At 44.2% G+C, this 16316-nt stretch overlaps 1 protein-coding gene across 2 annotated transcripts in view; it reads right to left on the bottom strand.

Annotated features, from left to right (window-relative positions):
• Vwa8 (von Willebrand factor A domain containing 8) overlaps nucleotides 1–16316 on the bottom strand; it is a 324101-nt gene that overhangs the window by 123998 nt on the left and 183787 nt on the right. For both annotated transcript variants that reach the window (NM_001427283.1, XM_087585390.1), the window contains 4 exons: nucleotides 8268–8343; nucleotides 6501–6636; nucleotides 4314–4433; nucleotides 1920–2125 (listed from right to left, as the gene is read on the bottom strand). In NM_001427283.1, the coding sequence (NP_001414212.1) occupies nucleotides 1920–2125; nucleotides 4314–4433; nucleotides 6501–6636; nucleotides 8268–8343 (538 nt within the window). The remainder of the gene's footprint in view (nucleotides 1–1919; nucleotides 2126–4313; nucleotides 4434–6500; nucleotides 6637–8267; nucleotides 8344–16316) is intronic.

Here is a 16316-nt window from a genome sequence, read left to right as displayed (position 1 = left end):
CAAGACATGAAACAGACTAGACGTCTGCTGACAGACGAATGGATTAACATGTGCTGTGTACGCACAGCAGGGTTTTATGCAGCCATAAAGACACTAAGTGTGCCACTCGCAGGAAAATGCATGGAACCAAGCTCATGAGACATGATGTAAGCCAGAGCAGGACGTGGTTTAAAGGGGAGAGTTTTGGGGGACTAAAGAGGGCGAGAAGGGAAAGAGAATACCATGTTCTCTCTTACATGCACAGGCAGTTTTTTTTTTTTTTTTTTTTTTTTGGTTCTTTTTTTTCGGAGCTAGGGACCGAACCCAGGGCCTTGCGCTTCCTAGGTAAGCGCTCTACCACTGAGCTAAATCCCCAGCCCCATGCACAGGCAGTTTTAACTATGTGCACGAGTGCACACACGCGCACACACACACATACACACACACACACACACACACACACACACACATACACACACACACACACACAGAGCAGAGGGAACACTTTGGACAGAAGGGAACCAATATAAGGTGAGGAGGAATAACAGGGAGGAGCAGACAGAGAAGGAGTGGACAGAGTGAGGTACCATGCCATGTGTGTATGAAAATCTCATATAAAACATATTGCTCTGTATTCTAAATAAAAAGTAATTTACCAAAAAAAGGGCATACCAGATTGACCAAGTTAAACAAATCAGCTAAATAAAATGTTGACTGTCAACACAGATCTGTCTAGAACACTCAGAAGGAGGGGAAGAGGACAGGAAATGGAGTGAGGTGCTGCTGCTCCCTGGAACCCGTGTGCTGGCAGCTCCTCTACTGAGGGCCTCGTTTTCTCTTGGAGCTGCCATCCAGGTTCATGTGCTAGGCTTAGAAAGGCCTCATACAGAGAAAATCTATTCTTTTCTTCCCATATAAATGTATCTATTACATATATATCTACATATAAAATAAACAAATAGATAAATAATAAAATGTATATTATACATAAAACATAATATATAACAAAATACATTTTTCAAACCAGTTTTTCAGACTTCAGGATAGAATGCAATATTCCTGTATGTGTATAAGTTGTAATATAATTAAAGCATGTGAAACGACCCAGTTGTCATTTTGCATAATTATATTTTAGTGGATATAATAATTTAAACTCTACTCCCTTAGCAGCTTGAAATGAACCATCCATTACTATTACCTGCTCTTCAGTCCCTGTGCTGTGTAACAGAATCTCTTCCTCAGCAATGAAAGAGTTTCTCACGTTAAAAATCTCTCCCTCCTTTTACCTCCCAGCAACTTATTTTTTCAGTTAGGTTTTCTTGGAGGGTTAGAGCTCAAAGAGAATTCAAGAATCACAAGGCTGCGGCTGCTGTCTGGAGATCATTATTATCACTAGAGTTTACATGGTTTTCCTTTTCCTTATCGAGTGGGTTATATGTTGTGTATGATCACAGGGCTTTTATTCTCCTGACCTCCTACCTATCTTGACAAATGCTCCTTCAGCATATTGTCTGCTAGATCACGCTCTACTTTCCCTCATGTCACTTATAATAGTTCCTACCCAGACACCATATGCTGCCTGTGAAAAGCCAAACAATAGGAACATTTCCTTGTTGCTTAATTATTTCCCCCTCCAACACACACACACACACACACACACACACACACACACACACACACACACACACACACATACTATCAAAAAGAAAAACAAAACCAAAATAAACCCATCAAATTTTTTTAGCTTTTTGGAATGCTCAAGTCACAAAACCTTGCAAAAAGCCAATTCAAAGACTGAAGTGAATATCTGTTGATTTTTTAGATTTAATACTTAGCGTATGCACACATATCAGGTTGCCTGGCTGACCTGTCATAGAATATGGAAGCACCAGTTATCCATATAAACCATACAGTCAGGAAGACATGGGAGTTGACCGCACCTCTAAGTGTTTGACAATGTTGACAACTTCTCTGGTAGAATAAGGATAGTTGATAATCCCTTGGTCAGCCAAGTTCCTCAGCTCTCCAAAGGCTGCCACAAGCTTCTCAAGGACAGGCACAGGCACATTTGGGCCATACTGTTTGAGCATCTCAAGCTCTGAATGGGGCTTGGGGTTGTCAATGGCATGACAGCTAAAAATGTCACCTGCAGAAAAGAAGAAGAATCCCATTCAGTGAGCAGCCAACCCTCTGTAAGGCTGCAGCGCAAATTGCAGTCGTGGTTTGAAGAGCCTGTAGTTCCTCAGCAAATCCCAGAAAGCCCATCGAATACAAAGAAGGAAGAAATGCCTGAACCAGAAGAAACTAGTCAACGTACAGTTTGTTCTGCACGAGTTCATTTCTATTAAAAGGTATGTGACACCTGAATGCATGCTTCCCGAGGGATATTAAAATATACAGAGCCCTGGCAAAGCAGCGGAATGGCTCAGTCTAGAGCAGCAGCAACGAGGCCTTACTTTGCTTTAGGAAGCATTTGGATACACAGCTACTTTGTGTGTGCATGTGTAAGAATGCCTGTGTAGCCCCCAGCTCTGAAAAAAAGAACCAAAAAAAAAAAAAAAAGAATGCCTGTGTATATTTAAAGCAATAAAGCAGAGTATCACGGCTTCAAGCTTCATCTCACAGACTGACCTTTTCAAATACAAACATGTAGGACAGCTCTAGTATTTTTGTTGAAAATTAAACTTATCCTGAATGTAAAAGGTACTTGGTCCCTCTATCATGCAGTCACCAAATAATTATTAAACATCTTTCAGATACCATATATTACCTCAGTACAGCTCTAGGTTAATGTGTGTATGTATGTGTGTGTGTGTGTGTGTGTGTGTATATATATATATATATATATATATATATATATATATATATATATATATTACTCCAGCCTTGCTCTGGAGCATTCTCACGAACACATCTGTAACAGCAGCAGGAATGCAGAAATCTAAAGTAAAAACGACCTAAATAGCGTAAGTGAGCCTACAGTATACATCTGTCCCTTTTGGAATGTACAGACTACATCCCCATTTCCATGAATTCTTGTTTCAATTGCTATTCTGAGGACTCTTTTTATTTCAGCATGCTAGTATGACTGATATTTCTCTACTCTACTCTATTGTGTGCATCCAGAAGAATTTCTTTATCTAGTCCCCCTTGGAGGGACAGTAGTTGTTTTCATTCTAGTTACTATACAATGTTGTACTGATTATCCTTGTTCTTAGATGGCTATTCAGGTAAAGTCCTGGAACGAATCCTGTGTGAACTGCCAGGTCAAGATCCTAACAGGAACACAGGCTTGCTCTGTATGTGTGTGAGATTTCAGAGCAGAGGAATCCTCCCTCGTGAATGAGGATGATGATGATGATGATGATGATGATGATGATGATGATGATAGTGAAGATGATGATGATAGTGAGGATGAGGAAGATGAGGATGAGGATGAGGGTGAGGATGATGATGATGAGGAGGTAGATGAGGGGATGAGGAGGGTGGGGATGAGGAGGGTGGGGATGATGATAATGAGGATGATGATGATGAGGAGGAGGATCAGGAGGGTGAGGATGATGATGATGAGGAGGAGGAGGTAGATGAGGAGGATGAGGAGGGTGGGGATGATGATGATAGTGAGGATGAGGATGATGATGGGGGATGAGGAGGGTGGGGATGAGGAGGGTGATGATGAGGAGGGTGGGGATGATAATGAGGATGGGGATGAGGGGGATGAGGAGGATGAGGATGAGGGTGAGGATGATGATGATGAGGAGGTAGATGAGGAGGATGAGGGGATGATGATGATGAGGAGGAGGAGGTAGATGAGGAGGATGAGGAGGGTGGGGATGATAATGAGGAGGATGAGGATGGGGGTGAGGGGATGAGGAGGAGGAGGAGGAAGATGAGGATGAGGAGGAGGAAGAGGAGGGGAGAGGAGGAGGGTGAGAAGGAGGTTGAGGAGGAAGAGGAGGAGGGTGAGAGGAGGAGGAGGAGGATGCATCCTCAGGGGCCTCTCTACTCAGTATGACTCAGTCTCTTCACGGCTGGCCTTGGTCCTTTCAGTTAGAGGAGGTGGTAGAAGCAGACACTGGTGGCCATTCATCATGTATCACTAAACAGCAAAGTACAGTACACCTGCTTAAGAAGGAAGGGGGCTAAGCCAGACTTGGACACACAGCTCAGCTCACCACTCATTAGCTAAGTGATCTCAGAAAAATAACTCCCGTGATTAGTAAAGCTCCCTGCCCCCATGTGGCTAGGACAGAGACAGCGCATGGTGAGCAGCAGCGGACAGCACAGCACTGTGGTTGAAACTATTGATGCTGTCATCACAGCCCTTGCTTTACCTAAAGTGCCAAAGAAGTCATTGCCCAAGAAAGGGAAGCCAGGCCTGTTGGCCAGAACCACCATCCTAAAGTCAGGATGGACCACGATAGCATTCTCTCTCCCATCCACACTAGCTGCATCTGAAAAACAAAATGGGTACTTAGTGAAATTCTGCTCAAATCAGGTGTTCCCAATTCAAACATCATCCATGAGGCTGTGGTAGGACATAGAAGCAACAAGGTTCAGTGGCCCTGCTTCAATCTGGAAACCAGGGGAAAAAGCTGTTTAAAAGTCACACTGGAGTTTGAAAGCTGTTATATTCCTCTATCAAGCTAGTCTTCCAAATCACAGGAGAGCACACAGAGGCCAGGCCCAGCCAGCGCTTGACCACAGCTTTGTCCCCACAGCCCCTTCTCCTTTCTTGGTGCACTGGTCTTTGTAGTGCCGTAAGCTTCAGAGCACAGGAGCAGGCTGAGCTCTGCTCTCTGAGTCAGAGGGGTTCTGTCAAGGGACGATACTCAGGCTAAGGCAAATTCTCATTTTTCATAAACTGTGAAGGAGAAATGTTAAAATGCTGTACTGGTGCTAAGTAGGGTCTGGAGTAGGGACCGTGCACCGACAGCATTAGATCAAAGAGGACCGCCTCTGTGATGCTGAGCTTTCTAGCGGAGCCCTCTTTAAGTGTGCCCTTCAAATATGGAAGATTTTACGGTGCTGGCTGTGTATTTTCTTTTTTTCGGAGCTGGGGACCGAACCCAGGACCTTGAGCTTGCTAGGCAAGCTCTCTACCACTGAGCTAAATCCCCAACCCTGGCTGTGTATTTTCTATGGCTAGTTATGAATTTTCAAGTCTTTCAAGAGACAAAAAAATCCCTGAAATCTTGCCCTGTATTTGGCAAACTTCGATTGTCTTACAGTTATATATACTTGTGCTGGCTAGGTTTTGTTCTGTTTTGTTTGTTTGTTTGTTTGTTTGTTTGTTTGCTTGTTTGCTTAGCTCATGGTGGTTCACCTGGGAAGAGGGCACTCTACTGAGAACATGCCCCTGTAAGAGTGCCTGTAGAAAAGTCTATGAGTCATTTTCTGTGTTAGTGACTGATATGAGAGGACCCAGACCACTGTGGTTAATGCTACCCCTGTGTGTGTGTGTGTGTGTGTGTGTGTGTGTGTGTGTGTGTGTGTGTGTGTGTGTGTATGGGTTCCTGGGTGCATAAAAGAGCACACTGAGAATGCTACCAGGCACGAGCCAGTAAGCCACGCCCCCCATGATCCTTCAGCTCCTGGCTCCAGGGTCCTGCTTGAGGTCCTGCCCTGACTTCAGCGATGGACTGTGACCTGAGAGTTGTAGGCTGTAAACTATGAGATGAAATAAACCTTTCTTCTCCAAAGCTGCTTGTGATCACACTGCCTTATGACAATAGGAATTCAAACGAAGACAACACCGATGAGATTAATTTATCTCCATTTTTTTCCAGCAATAACTGGAAGAAGAATGTGTGTTTGGGTAGGAAGAAAAGCAAACCTAAGGCAGAGAATAACCCCTTCCTGAGTGAGATATACATATATGCACAAATGTACACACACACACACACACACACACACACACACACACACACACACCCCAAAGCACCCAGTGATCTTTAAAATGTGTCTAGCCTTTTGCCTGCATGTGTGCGCCCACTTGTGTGCCTGGTGCCAGCGGAGGCCAGAGGACAGCACTGGATTGCCTGGAGTCACAGATATGAGGGAACATGGGGTGCTGGGAATGGATCCTTGGTGCTTTGGAAGAGCAACGAGTACTCTTAACCACTGAGCCTTCTCTCCAGCCCACATTGATGATTTTTAAATATACGTAGTCAATAATGTAAATTTTGTGAGCAAAAGAAATGCACCAGTGTTTTTTACAAATTTCCATATAGCAATTCAATAATAGAATAACACACAAATATATGGAAACTTAGTATAAAGGTTCAAGGTTGACATTTTCAGAATAGAACAAGGCTGATTTGTCTCACTTCTCCTACCGAAATTGTCAAAGACTGATTATGGAGAAGGGAAAGTAGGGGCTGTGGACGATGTGCAGTGACAGAGCAGTGATTCCACGACTGAAGCTCCCATTGTACTCAGCACCACCCGAAGCAGACGACAAAGCATACAGAGATGCAAACCAACCCGTGGCGGGGAAAACACTCCTTTCCAGTACTCACCTGCAACAATGCGTCTCCCATCTGCTAGAATCATTTCTCCGTTTTCTACCAGAGTTTTCAAAATACAGGTGACATTTGTTGGGGCTTTGTCTGCCTCATCTACTACTAGAATATGACCCAACTTTACTGCTTTAACCTTTGAAGAGAGAAAATTGATCATAATCAAGAGGAGAACTGAAGTGAGCACTACTGAAAGAAAGCTCATCACTCACTGCTTTGGGCCTGTCAGAGCTGTTGTTACGGGGATGGGGACGGGGACACCACCGCAGTCAGCAACAGAAGCATCCGTTACAAAACACAGCAGCAGCTTCGCATGTTCCTCTGTTAGATGCATTCCCACCAACCCCTCACACCCTAGAGTGGGGGCACTTAGGGCATATAAGAAGTAGATGAAGGGCCACAGAGCTGGGAGGAGTCTGACGTAACAGTCACTGTGTGCTTTCATGGATCTTCAAATACTGTCACAGTCTAATAGATCGGAGGATGTGGGTATTCAAGGCAAAGACAATCAATGAATGGTCAAACAGCATTTGCAGAGGAGTGAACAAGGAGAACCTATGTTGTCTCTAAGAGAGTAACTGTAAAAAGGGATTGGGTTTCTTCTGCTAAGGAATGAGTTGCCAGAGCAGGAAATGAGCACTTGACCTCACCAAGTAACGGGGCACAGCTACGCATGTGAATCTGACATTATGGAAATGGAGCACTGGGCCAGTCTGCAGGACACTGAACTCGGCAGAATACACAAAATAGACTTCTGGGAAACTGAAGCAGGTATGGAAAGCACAGGTAAAGTATTATGTTAGACTGATCTTGGAGAAAGGTGTAGTCTACAGGTGTTTGCAGAGGAAGGAGAGACACAGGCAAGCTCGTGAGGTCTTCAGTGACCACATGGAGAGGGCCACGAGAGGGAAGATGGGAGTTGTGGACCTGACCTACCTTGCCATATATCTCCTTGAGCTTTTTAGGGAGTAGACAGGAGATATTCTATGCACTTCAACATAACCCTAAGATTTCTTTCTAAATAGACACCAATAACCTATAACACGGTAGACCATATCATAAAAGGCCCCGACTTTTATTTTGTTCTTTTGAGACAGGGTTTCTCTGTGTAGCCCTGGCTGTCCAGGAACTTACTCTGTAGCCCAGGCTGGCCTTGAACTCAGCAGTCCACCTGCCTCTGCCTCCTGAGTGCTGGGATTGAAGATGTGTGCCACCATTGCCTTAAGTTGCTTCCTTTTATCACAAAATTTCATACAGTAGTCTCAAAGACTTGATAAGAATTTTTTTTAATTTAGAATAAATTTAAAAAGAAAAAAGAACAACATCTGGCTCCTCCCCAACACATCTCTTTTCAGAAAGGAGTTGGACTCAACCTTGGAGACCCCTGGCACAGATCTCTAAGTCTCCAGCCTTAGAGCCTGGCCAACAGTAGCCCCATGATTCCCAAAATACTGAGTCAATGCTTTGCTAGTTTAGAACAACAGCAGACTTAAAACAATCTCAGAAAATAAGCAGAGATCAGTGTCAGTCCCTGACTCCTGCACTTGGGAGAGAAAGTGCAGTAAAAGAATATGCTACTTTCTCAATAATATCATTTTGATAAAAACAGGCATCTAAAATGATACATGCATGTACTCCAATGAGATAGATATGCACATCTAAAACAATATACACATGTGCTCCAATCAGACAATTACCCATCTGTAGGCTGAGATACAGGTTCAAGCAAAACACACTTTAAAATATTGTTATCATTGGCTTACTGACCAGAGGTGAGTCTTCATACACAATCAGTCCATCTTTAACCGAGGGCTGAAGAGTCAGAGACTGCACTGTGGTGTCCCTAAAATCAAACCAAACATTTCAGTCAGTAAGGAAATAAACCAGTGTTTGGGCATGAATAAATAAATCAATGAGTAAATCTTTGAATTTGTCCATCATCTTGATTTTCCCAAGACAAATGACATAATGAATAGAAGTGCAGCCAACAACAGGATTCTGTTGACAATATAAGTCTAAGTTTATAAATTAATACAGTGGCCAAATCAGTTCCCTTTCCTCCAGTAACCTTATTTGTAGTAATTCCACTACTCAAAATGATTTCCTGAGGATGAATAGACTATTTAAAAATCTGTTTAGACCACCACATATTACAAAGAATGCATGTTATACTCTTTAAACATCCTGATGACAAGTTTGCCATCCTGGCCATCAGGTGAACAAGCACATCCCATGTCATCGGGGCAAAGGTCAGACTGTAATGGTACTTAAAGAACACAATTACTTCATAGGATTTTGAAGATGTGGAGACGAAATCCAAGGCCTGAACCACACTGTTCTTTATTTGAAACTACTCAAGGCTGGGTGTTGAAAAGTGTCAGCACTGAGATATCTATGCTCACAGCCTCTTTTCTGATGAGCTGTGAAGTTACCATTACCTGTGGATGCTTTTTGCCAAACCTGTGTGCAGTGTTGCAAGCTGTTTCATGCCTTTACTTTCTGTATGCATTGTATTTAAAAATGAAAAAAGTGGAAGTCCCACACCCGTGGATCCCGGCCCGCAGCAGCTCTCTGCTCCCAGGCCCTGTGGGAGAGAGACCTCACCGCCTGATCAGGTGGGCACTCCTGAGGCTGCAGAGCGGAGGAGACCACCAACACTGCCCACCCCTGCCCACATCCCTGGCCCAAGAGGCAACTGTGTAGGGCCTCTGGGTTCCCGTGGGGGAGGGCCCAGGAGCGGCGGGATCCCTGCGCCTGGGACACCGCCGGAACCTGAAGGAAGCAGACCGGATGGACAGTTCTCTGCACCCAGGTCCTGTGGGAGGGAGAGCTAAACCTTCAGAGAGGCGGACACGCCTGGGAAACCAGAAGAGACTGCACTCTGTGCACGTCCAGACGCCAGAGGAAAACACCAAACGCCATCTGGAACCCTGGTGCACGGAGGCTCCCGGAAAGAGCGGCGCAGATCTTCCCGGTTGCTGCCGCCGCGGAGAGGACTTGGGCAGTACCCCACGAGCAAACTTGAGCCTTGGAAACGCAGGTAGGACCAACTTTTCCCCTGCAAGAAACCTGCCTGGTGAACTCAGGACACACAGAGGCAAAATTCCTCTAGGACCGGGCACTTCCTGTGTTTACCGGAAGTCCCACACCCGCGGATCCCGGCCCGCAGCAGCTCTCTGCTCCCAAACCCCGTGGGAGAGAGACCTCACCGCCTGATCAGGTGGGCACTCCTGAGGCTGCGGAGCGGAGGAGACCACCGACACTGCCCACCCCTGCCCACATCCCTGGCCCAAGAGGCAACTGTATAAGGCCTCTGGGTTCCCGTAGGGGAGGGCCCAGGAGCGGCAGGATCCCTGCGCCTGAGACACCGCCGGAACCTGAAGGAAACAGACCGGATAAACAGTTCTCTGCACCCAAATCCCGTGGGAGGGAGAGCTAAACCTTCAGAGAGGCGGACACACCTGGGAAACCAGAAGAGACTGCACTCTGTGCACATCCAGATGCCAGAGGAAAACACCAAACGCCATCTGGAACCCTGGTGCACGGAGGCTCCCGGAAAGAGCGGCGCAGATCTTCCCGGTTGCTGCCTCCGCGGAGAGGACTTAGGCAGTACCCCACGAGCAAACTTGAGCCTTGGAACCGCAGGTAGGACCAACTTTTCCCCTGCAAGAAACCTGCCTGGTGAACTCAGGACACACAGAGGCAAAATTCCTCTAGGACCGGGCACTTCCTGTGTTTACCGGAAGTCCCACACCCGCGGATCCCGGCCCGCAGCAGCTCTCTGCTCCCAGACCCCGTGGGAGAGAGACCTCACCGCCTGATCGGGTGGGCACTCCTGAGGCTGCGGAGCGGAGGAGACCACCAACACTGCCCACCCCTGCCCACATCCCTGGCCCAAGAGGCAACTGTGTAGGGCCTCTGGGTTCCCGTGGGGGAGGGCCCAGGAGCGGCAGGATCCCTGCGCCTGAGACACCGCCAGAACCTGAAGGAGACAGACCGGATAGACAGTTCTCTGCACCCAGGTCCCGTGGGAGGGAGAGCTAAACCTTCAGAGAGGCGGACACGCCTGGGAAACCAGAAGAGACTGCACTCTGTGCACATCCAGACGCCAGAGGAAAACACCAAACGCCATCTGGAACCCTGGTGCACGGAGGCTCCCGGAAAGAGCGGCGCAGATCTTCCCGGTTGCTGCCGCCGCGGAGAGGACTTAGGCAGTACCCCACGAGCAAACTTGAGCCTTGGAACCACAGGTAGGACCAACTTTTCCCCTGCAAGAAACCTGCCTGGTGAACTCAAGACACAGGCCCACAGGAACAGCTGAAGACCTGTAGAGAGGAAAAACTACACGCCCGAAAGCAGAACACTCTGTCCCCATAACTGGCTGAAAGAAAACAGGAAAACAGGTCTACAGCACTCCTGACACACAGGCTTATAGGACAGTCTAGCCACGGTCAGAAATAGCAGAACAAAGTAACACTAGAGATAATCTGATGGCGAGAGGCAAGCGCAGGAACCCAAGCAACAGAAACCAAGACTACATGGCATCATCGGAGCCCAATTCTCCCACCAAAGCAAACACTGAATATCCAAACACACCAGAAAAGCAAGATCTAGTTTCAAAATCATATTTGATCATGATGCTGGAGGACTTCAAGAAAGACATAAAGAACTCCCTTAGAGAACAAGTAGAAGCCTACAGAGAGGAATCGCAAAAATCCCTGAAAGAATTCCAGGAAATCATAAACAAGTAGAAGCCCATAGAGAGGAGTCACAAAAATCCCTGAAAGAATTCCAGGAAAACACAATCAAACAGTTGAAGGAATTAAAAATGGAAATAGAAGCAATCAAGAAAGAACACATGGAAACAACCCTGGATATAGAAAACCAAAAGGAGAGACAAGGAGCCGTAGATACAAGCTTCACCAACAGAATACAAGAGATGGAAGAGAGAATCTCGGGAGCAGAAGATTCCATAGAAATCATTGACTCAACTGTCAAAGATAATGTAAAGCGGAAAAAGCTACTGGTCCAAAACATACAGGAAATCCAGGACTCAATGAGAAGATCAAACCTAAGGATAATAGGTATAGAAGAGAGTGAAGACTCCCAGCTCAAAGGACCAGTAAATATCTTCAACAAAATCATAGAAGAAAACTTCCCTAACCTAAAAAAAGAGATACCCATAGGCATACAAGAAGCCTACAGAACTCCAAATAGATTGGACCAGAAAAGAAACACCTCCCGTCACATAATTGTCAAAACACCAAACGCACAAAATAAAGAAAGAATATTAAAAGCAGTAAGGGAAAAAGGTCAAGTAACATATAAAGGCAGACCTATCAGAATCACACCAGACTTTTCGCCAGAAACTATGAAGGCCAGAAGATCCTGGACAGATGTCATACAGACCCTAAGAGAACACAAATGCCAGCCAGGTTACTGTATCCTGCAAAACTCTCAATTAACATAGATGGAGAAACCAAGATATTCCATGACAAAACCAAATTTACACAATATCTTTCTACAAATCCAGCACTACAAAGGATAATAAAGGGTAAAGCCCAACATAAGGAGGCAAGCTATACCCTAGAAGAAGCAAGAAACTAATCGTCTTGGCAACAAAACAAGGAGAATGAAAGCACACAAACATAACCTCACATCCAAATATGAATATAACAGGAAGCAATAATCACTATTCCTTAATATCTCTCAATATCAATGGCCTCAACTCCCCAATAAAAAGACATAGATTAACAAACTGGATACGCAATGAGGACCCTGCATTCTGCTGCCTACAGGAAACACACCTCAGAGACAAAGACAGACACTACCTCAGAGTGAAAGGCTGGAAAACAACTTTCCAAGCAAATGGTCAGAAGAAGCAAGCTGGAGTAGCCATTCTAATATCAAATAAAATCAATTTTCAATTAAAAGTCATCAAAAAAGATAAGGAAGGACACTTCATATTCATCAAAGGAAAAATCCACCAAGATGAACTCTCAATCCTCATCTTCGGTTGGTTTATATACAAGTGTGCAATTTCTAGGCTTGAAAGTAAAATGATGCTATCTGGTGCTGGATAGAGGAGCCTTATTTTTTATTATGGCAGCTTGCTATTTTTGTAATATGGTGATTTGGTTGAACACATTAAAGTACAGTAGTAACTGATCTCCCCCTCTTCCTGGATGAGTGACGAGATGATTAAATGTTGATGTCAGCATCCATGAGCATATTCAGATGAGCTTCTGCTTCTGTTGAAAAGGATGCTGTGTTTGATTGTGGTCCGAAGCTTTGAAGCACTACTTGGCATCTCCTTCCTTGGAGGTCTCACTGTTTAAACATAACAGATTTGATAGCTTGTTGGTAAGGTGAGGTCCAGCTTGTCTCCACTAGGTCATCTTCATGTGAATCCGGTGGTTATACGGTTTTGTTCTAGGGATATTTCATTTTTTTAATAACGGTTTTAGCTGACATTCATGGAGAGAATGAATCCTTAGAAGTGTGCCACTAGTGAAAGGAAATCCTGTCTAGAATATGTTTCTTTACAAAGCTGTGTCACACCATCCTTTGGGCCCTCTGCTGGAAAAGTAGAATCAAGTCTCAAATAATGCCTTTTAAATTGTATCCTCTAGTATTATAGATGTAGGACAGTACTGTATCATACCTCTGTGGATGTAAAATAGCTTGTACCTGCTTTATGATACGTAGTAGTGACCGTGCTTTATCAGAGCTGTTTTTAATGATGTTGCTCAGAATGTTTTCTTTCCAGATGATGATTGAGAAGCTAATTTAAAAAAAAAAATGGTGCCAGGTACCACAAGAGTAACAGAACTGTGCTGTTTTCTCGGGTTTTGTTTTTTTACTTTTTTTTTTTTAATGGAGTGTGCTGGATGTCTCTACAGTTTTGTTCAGATGACTGCAGAACCTGGAAAAGCTGTTGCTGCTGTTGATGCATAACACACTGCTATTATTGGTCTTTTTATATAAATATAAATATATATATACAGATATATAATTTGAATTTTTTGAAACTTTACCTGTGCTGTCAACTTTCGAAAAAAGTATCCCCGTTTACTGTGTTGAGTTGGCACTGTACAGAAATTAACAGCCATATTGGTCTAGAAATGTTGAACTTAAGTTTTTTCCATTTGTACAGGGGTAACACACTGTATTAAATATGTAAGGTCTTATATACGTGGGTTTGATTACAAAAACTAATAAAGTATTCTCTAAATAAAAAAAAAATGAAAAAAGTGCTATGGCCAACCTAATCATGCTCCACAATGGAAATGGCATGGAATAAATTATACTCATCATCTCTCAAAGTACAAATTACCTTTCCAAAAACCCTGCCATGTAGTCAAAGCAAACAACGAAGCCCCAGAGGCATAGCCTTGAGCACCTATGTGTAAGACACTGCCTGAACTCAGACTCTGTACTCTACTGCAAACTTAAAAATTTGCAACATGCCCCTCGGAGGTAGGGTATGGTCTAAACGATCTTGAAGTCTGCCTTACAAAGGACTGTGATGTCAGGAAGGTACCCTTGGGGGTGAGTAGTCACAGCACTCCCATGTGATGATTATGTCCATCTTTTATTCCAGATGAACTGAATTTAGATTTCCTATTGCATTTGGTAACTCTCCATCACAGTCTTCACATACCAGGGCTAGAACAGATACATGGGTGATATACCCATGCATCTTCACTGTTTCCACACTTCCTGTCTCATTTATACTTTGTTAGAAAGAATTCTTTAATTTGACAGGGAATGGATTTCTTGAGTTAATCCCCTGGGTCTGCCTGATCACTATCCTGACCCTCTTCCAAGCTTCCACGACCATGGCCTTGTGGGATGATGGTTTGTCCCCAGGCTTGATTGTTTCCTCCACTTCACCAAAGAATCATTGTTTTGTATTTACTAAAAACCAAATTAAATGTTCCACTAAATGTAAAGAACTGTGTAAATACATTCTGGCAATTTATTTGTGCTTTTCAACATGGGTGTGTGTGTGTGTGAGAGAGAGAGAGAGAGACACACACACACAGACACAGACAGACAGACACACACACACACACACACACACGCACACACATTAGGGTACGTTGTTATATATATCCATTTCTGTATTCTCAGGTCTAATACATTCACTGTCAGTCATATTTCATACTACCTTTGATGACAAGTCAGTTTTGAGTTTTGAGTAAACTAAGAACAAAGTTTTATTAGCTGACTTAGATCCACTATTAATATTCTAGCAGTAGAGGAGAGGGTGGGAGGGGAAAGGAAAAATACTTATTCACACAGATTTTTATAGCAACATAATGGAACCCTCACCTCAGCTCTCACATCTTTTAAGGGCAACAATTTGACACCTTGCAGCCCCAGAAAGGAACACGAAACTCTCTGTCACGTCAGTGGGAAGGGAAGTGCTGCACAGTGCCTGGGGCTCAGTCAACTGAAGGTCAGTTCCAATTTTAAAAAGGCCAATGAAACTGCCCTACAACATCTGAAGTCTGATAGTATGCAGCTTGTCAAATTAGATTTCATTAAAGGTTTGGTGCTCGAAGTAAGAACACACGGTTGTGGGTTTTTGCTTTGTTGTTCCGTTGTCGTTGCCCTCCAAAGGTGACCGCGATGGAGATAAAGGCATTTATAAGTGGGAAACATGACTCTTGGTGAACTGGCTAGAGAAAAAAGAAGGCTGTCTCAGGATGAAGTCAGCGTCTGTCTGCCCTCTTGGGCTATGGCACTTTCATGTGGAGCGGCAAAGGGAAGGACATGCTAGTGAGTGTGTTCAATGGGAGTGACCCTCGGTACCTGGATCTGGGGCAGTTATGTGCTGATGCCTTCTGTTTGCTGGGACAGTGGATGGCACAACTGCTCTGTACGGTACCTGACACAGTGAGAGAAAGGCTGGATTTCTATGACATCTTAGAAACTCCAAGTCAGTAAGTAACAAGGCACTTACTGTGGCCACAGACAGCACAGGACATAGATTCCTAACGACACAGTGATGTTTTTCTTCCAGAGTATTAGATTTAAATCATTGCCCCACATTTATGAGCATCTTGAGTCAAATATATTAACTCTGCACATACAAAACAATGCCTGAAGAGAGTATGGCAATTTCAAAACTGTTTTGACTTGTTCCTTTCAAAAAACAGCTTTGAAATATTAGCTAATGATTTTAACAATGCTGGGGGAGGACAAGCTAAACCACACCCCAGCACCGGTTTCTTTGACCCAAGTTTTAACAGAGATGGCTTTCCAGTTACTGGTAATGCTTGAGTTATTAATCAACGTCCAGCTAATTGCTGGCGTTTATGTTATTACCAATTGTTCCTGCTTCTTACCAGCTTGCAAAGTACAATTTTCTGTCAAAGTTTAAGTCAGTATGTGGGTGGCATAGGGAAATGGTGTGCTTAACTCGTTTTCTTTTAAGTGTAATTTACATCCTTTTTTGAAGTCAAATTTGTTATATGCAGTAGTTTACTTAAAAATGATGCCAGATACAATAAAAATAATTAAGTTATGCACAGACCAAATCTTTGTCAAAATGAGGGGAAAAAACCGTTGTGGGTGGGTGGTGTGTTGTGGAGAGGCCGACTTCCGAGGAGGCATGGGGTAACAGGCCTGAGGAAGGGGGAGAGGTCAGGAGAGAAAACGCAGCCTGCTCTGAAATGCTGTCTGTGTGGTACATAAAACTGTTCTCTACTCCATCTGGGAGCAAAAATATTAAGGTAAAGATTTGTGAGGATGTTTTAATGAGCTTCATTTCCATAGATGCAGTTTTGTTTCCCCTTAGGCAAAACA

Source organism: Rattus norvegicus, chromosome 15 (genome assembly GCF_021556685.1).
Source record: "Rattus norvegicus strain SHRSP/BbbUtx chromosome 15, alternate assembly SHRSP_T2T, whole genome shotgun sequence".
Lineage (NCBI taxonomy): Eukaryota > Metazoa > Chordata > Mammalia > Rodentia > Muridae > Rattus > Rattus norvegicus.
Note: the sequence above shows the minus strand (reverse complement) of the source record. Positions and strands in the feature narration are given on the sequence as shown.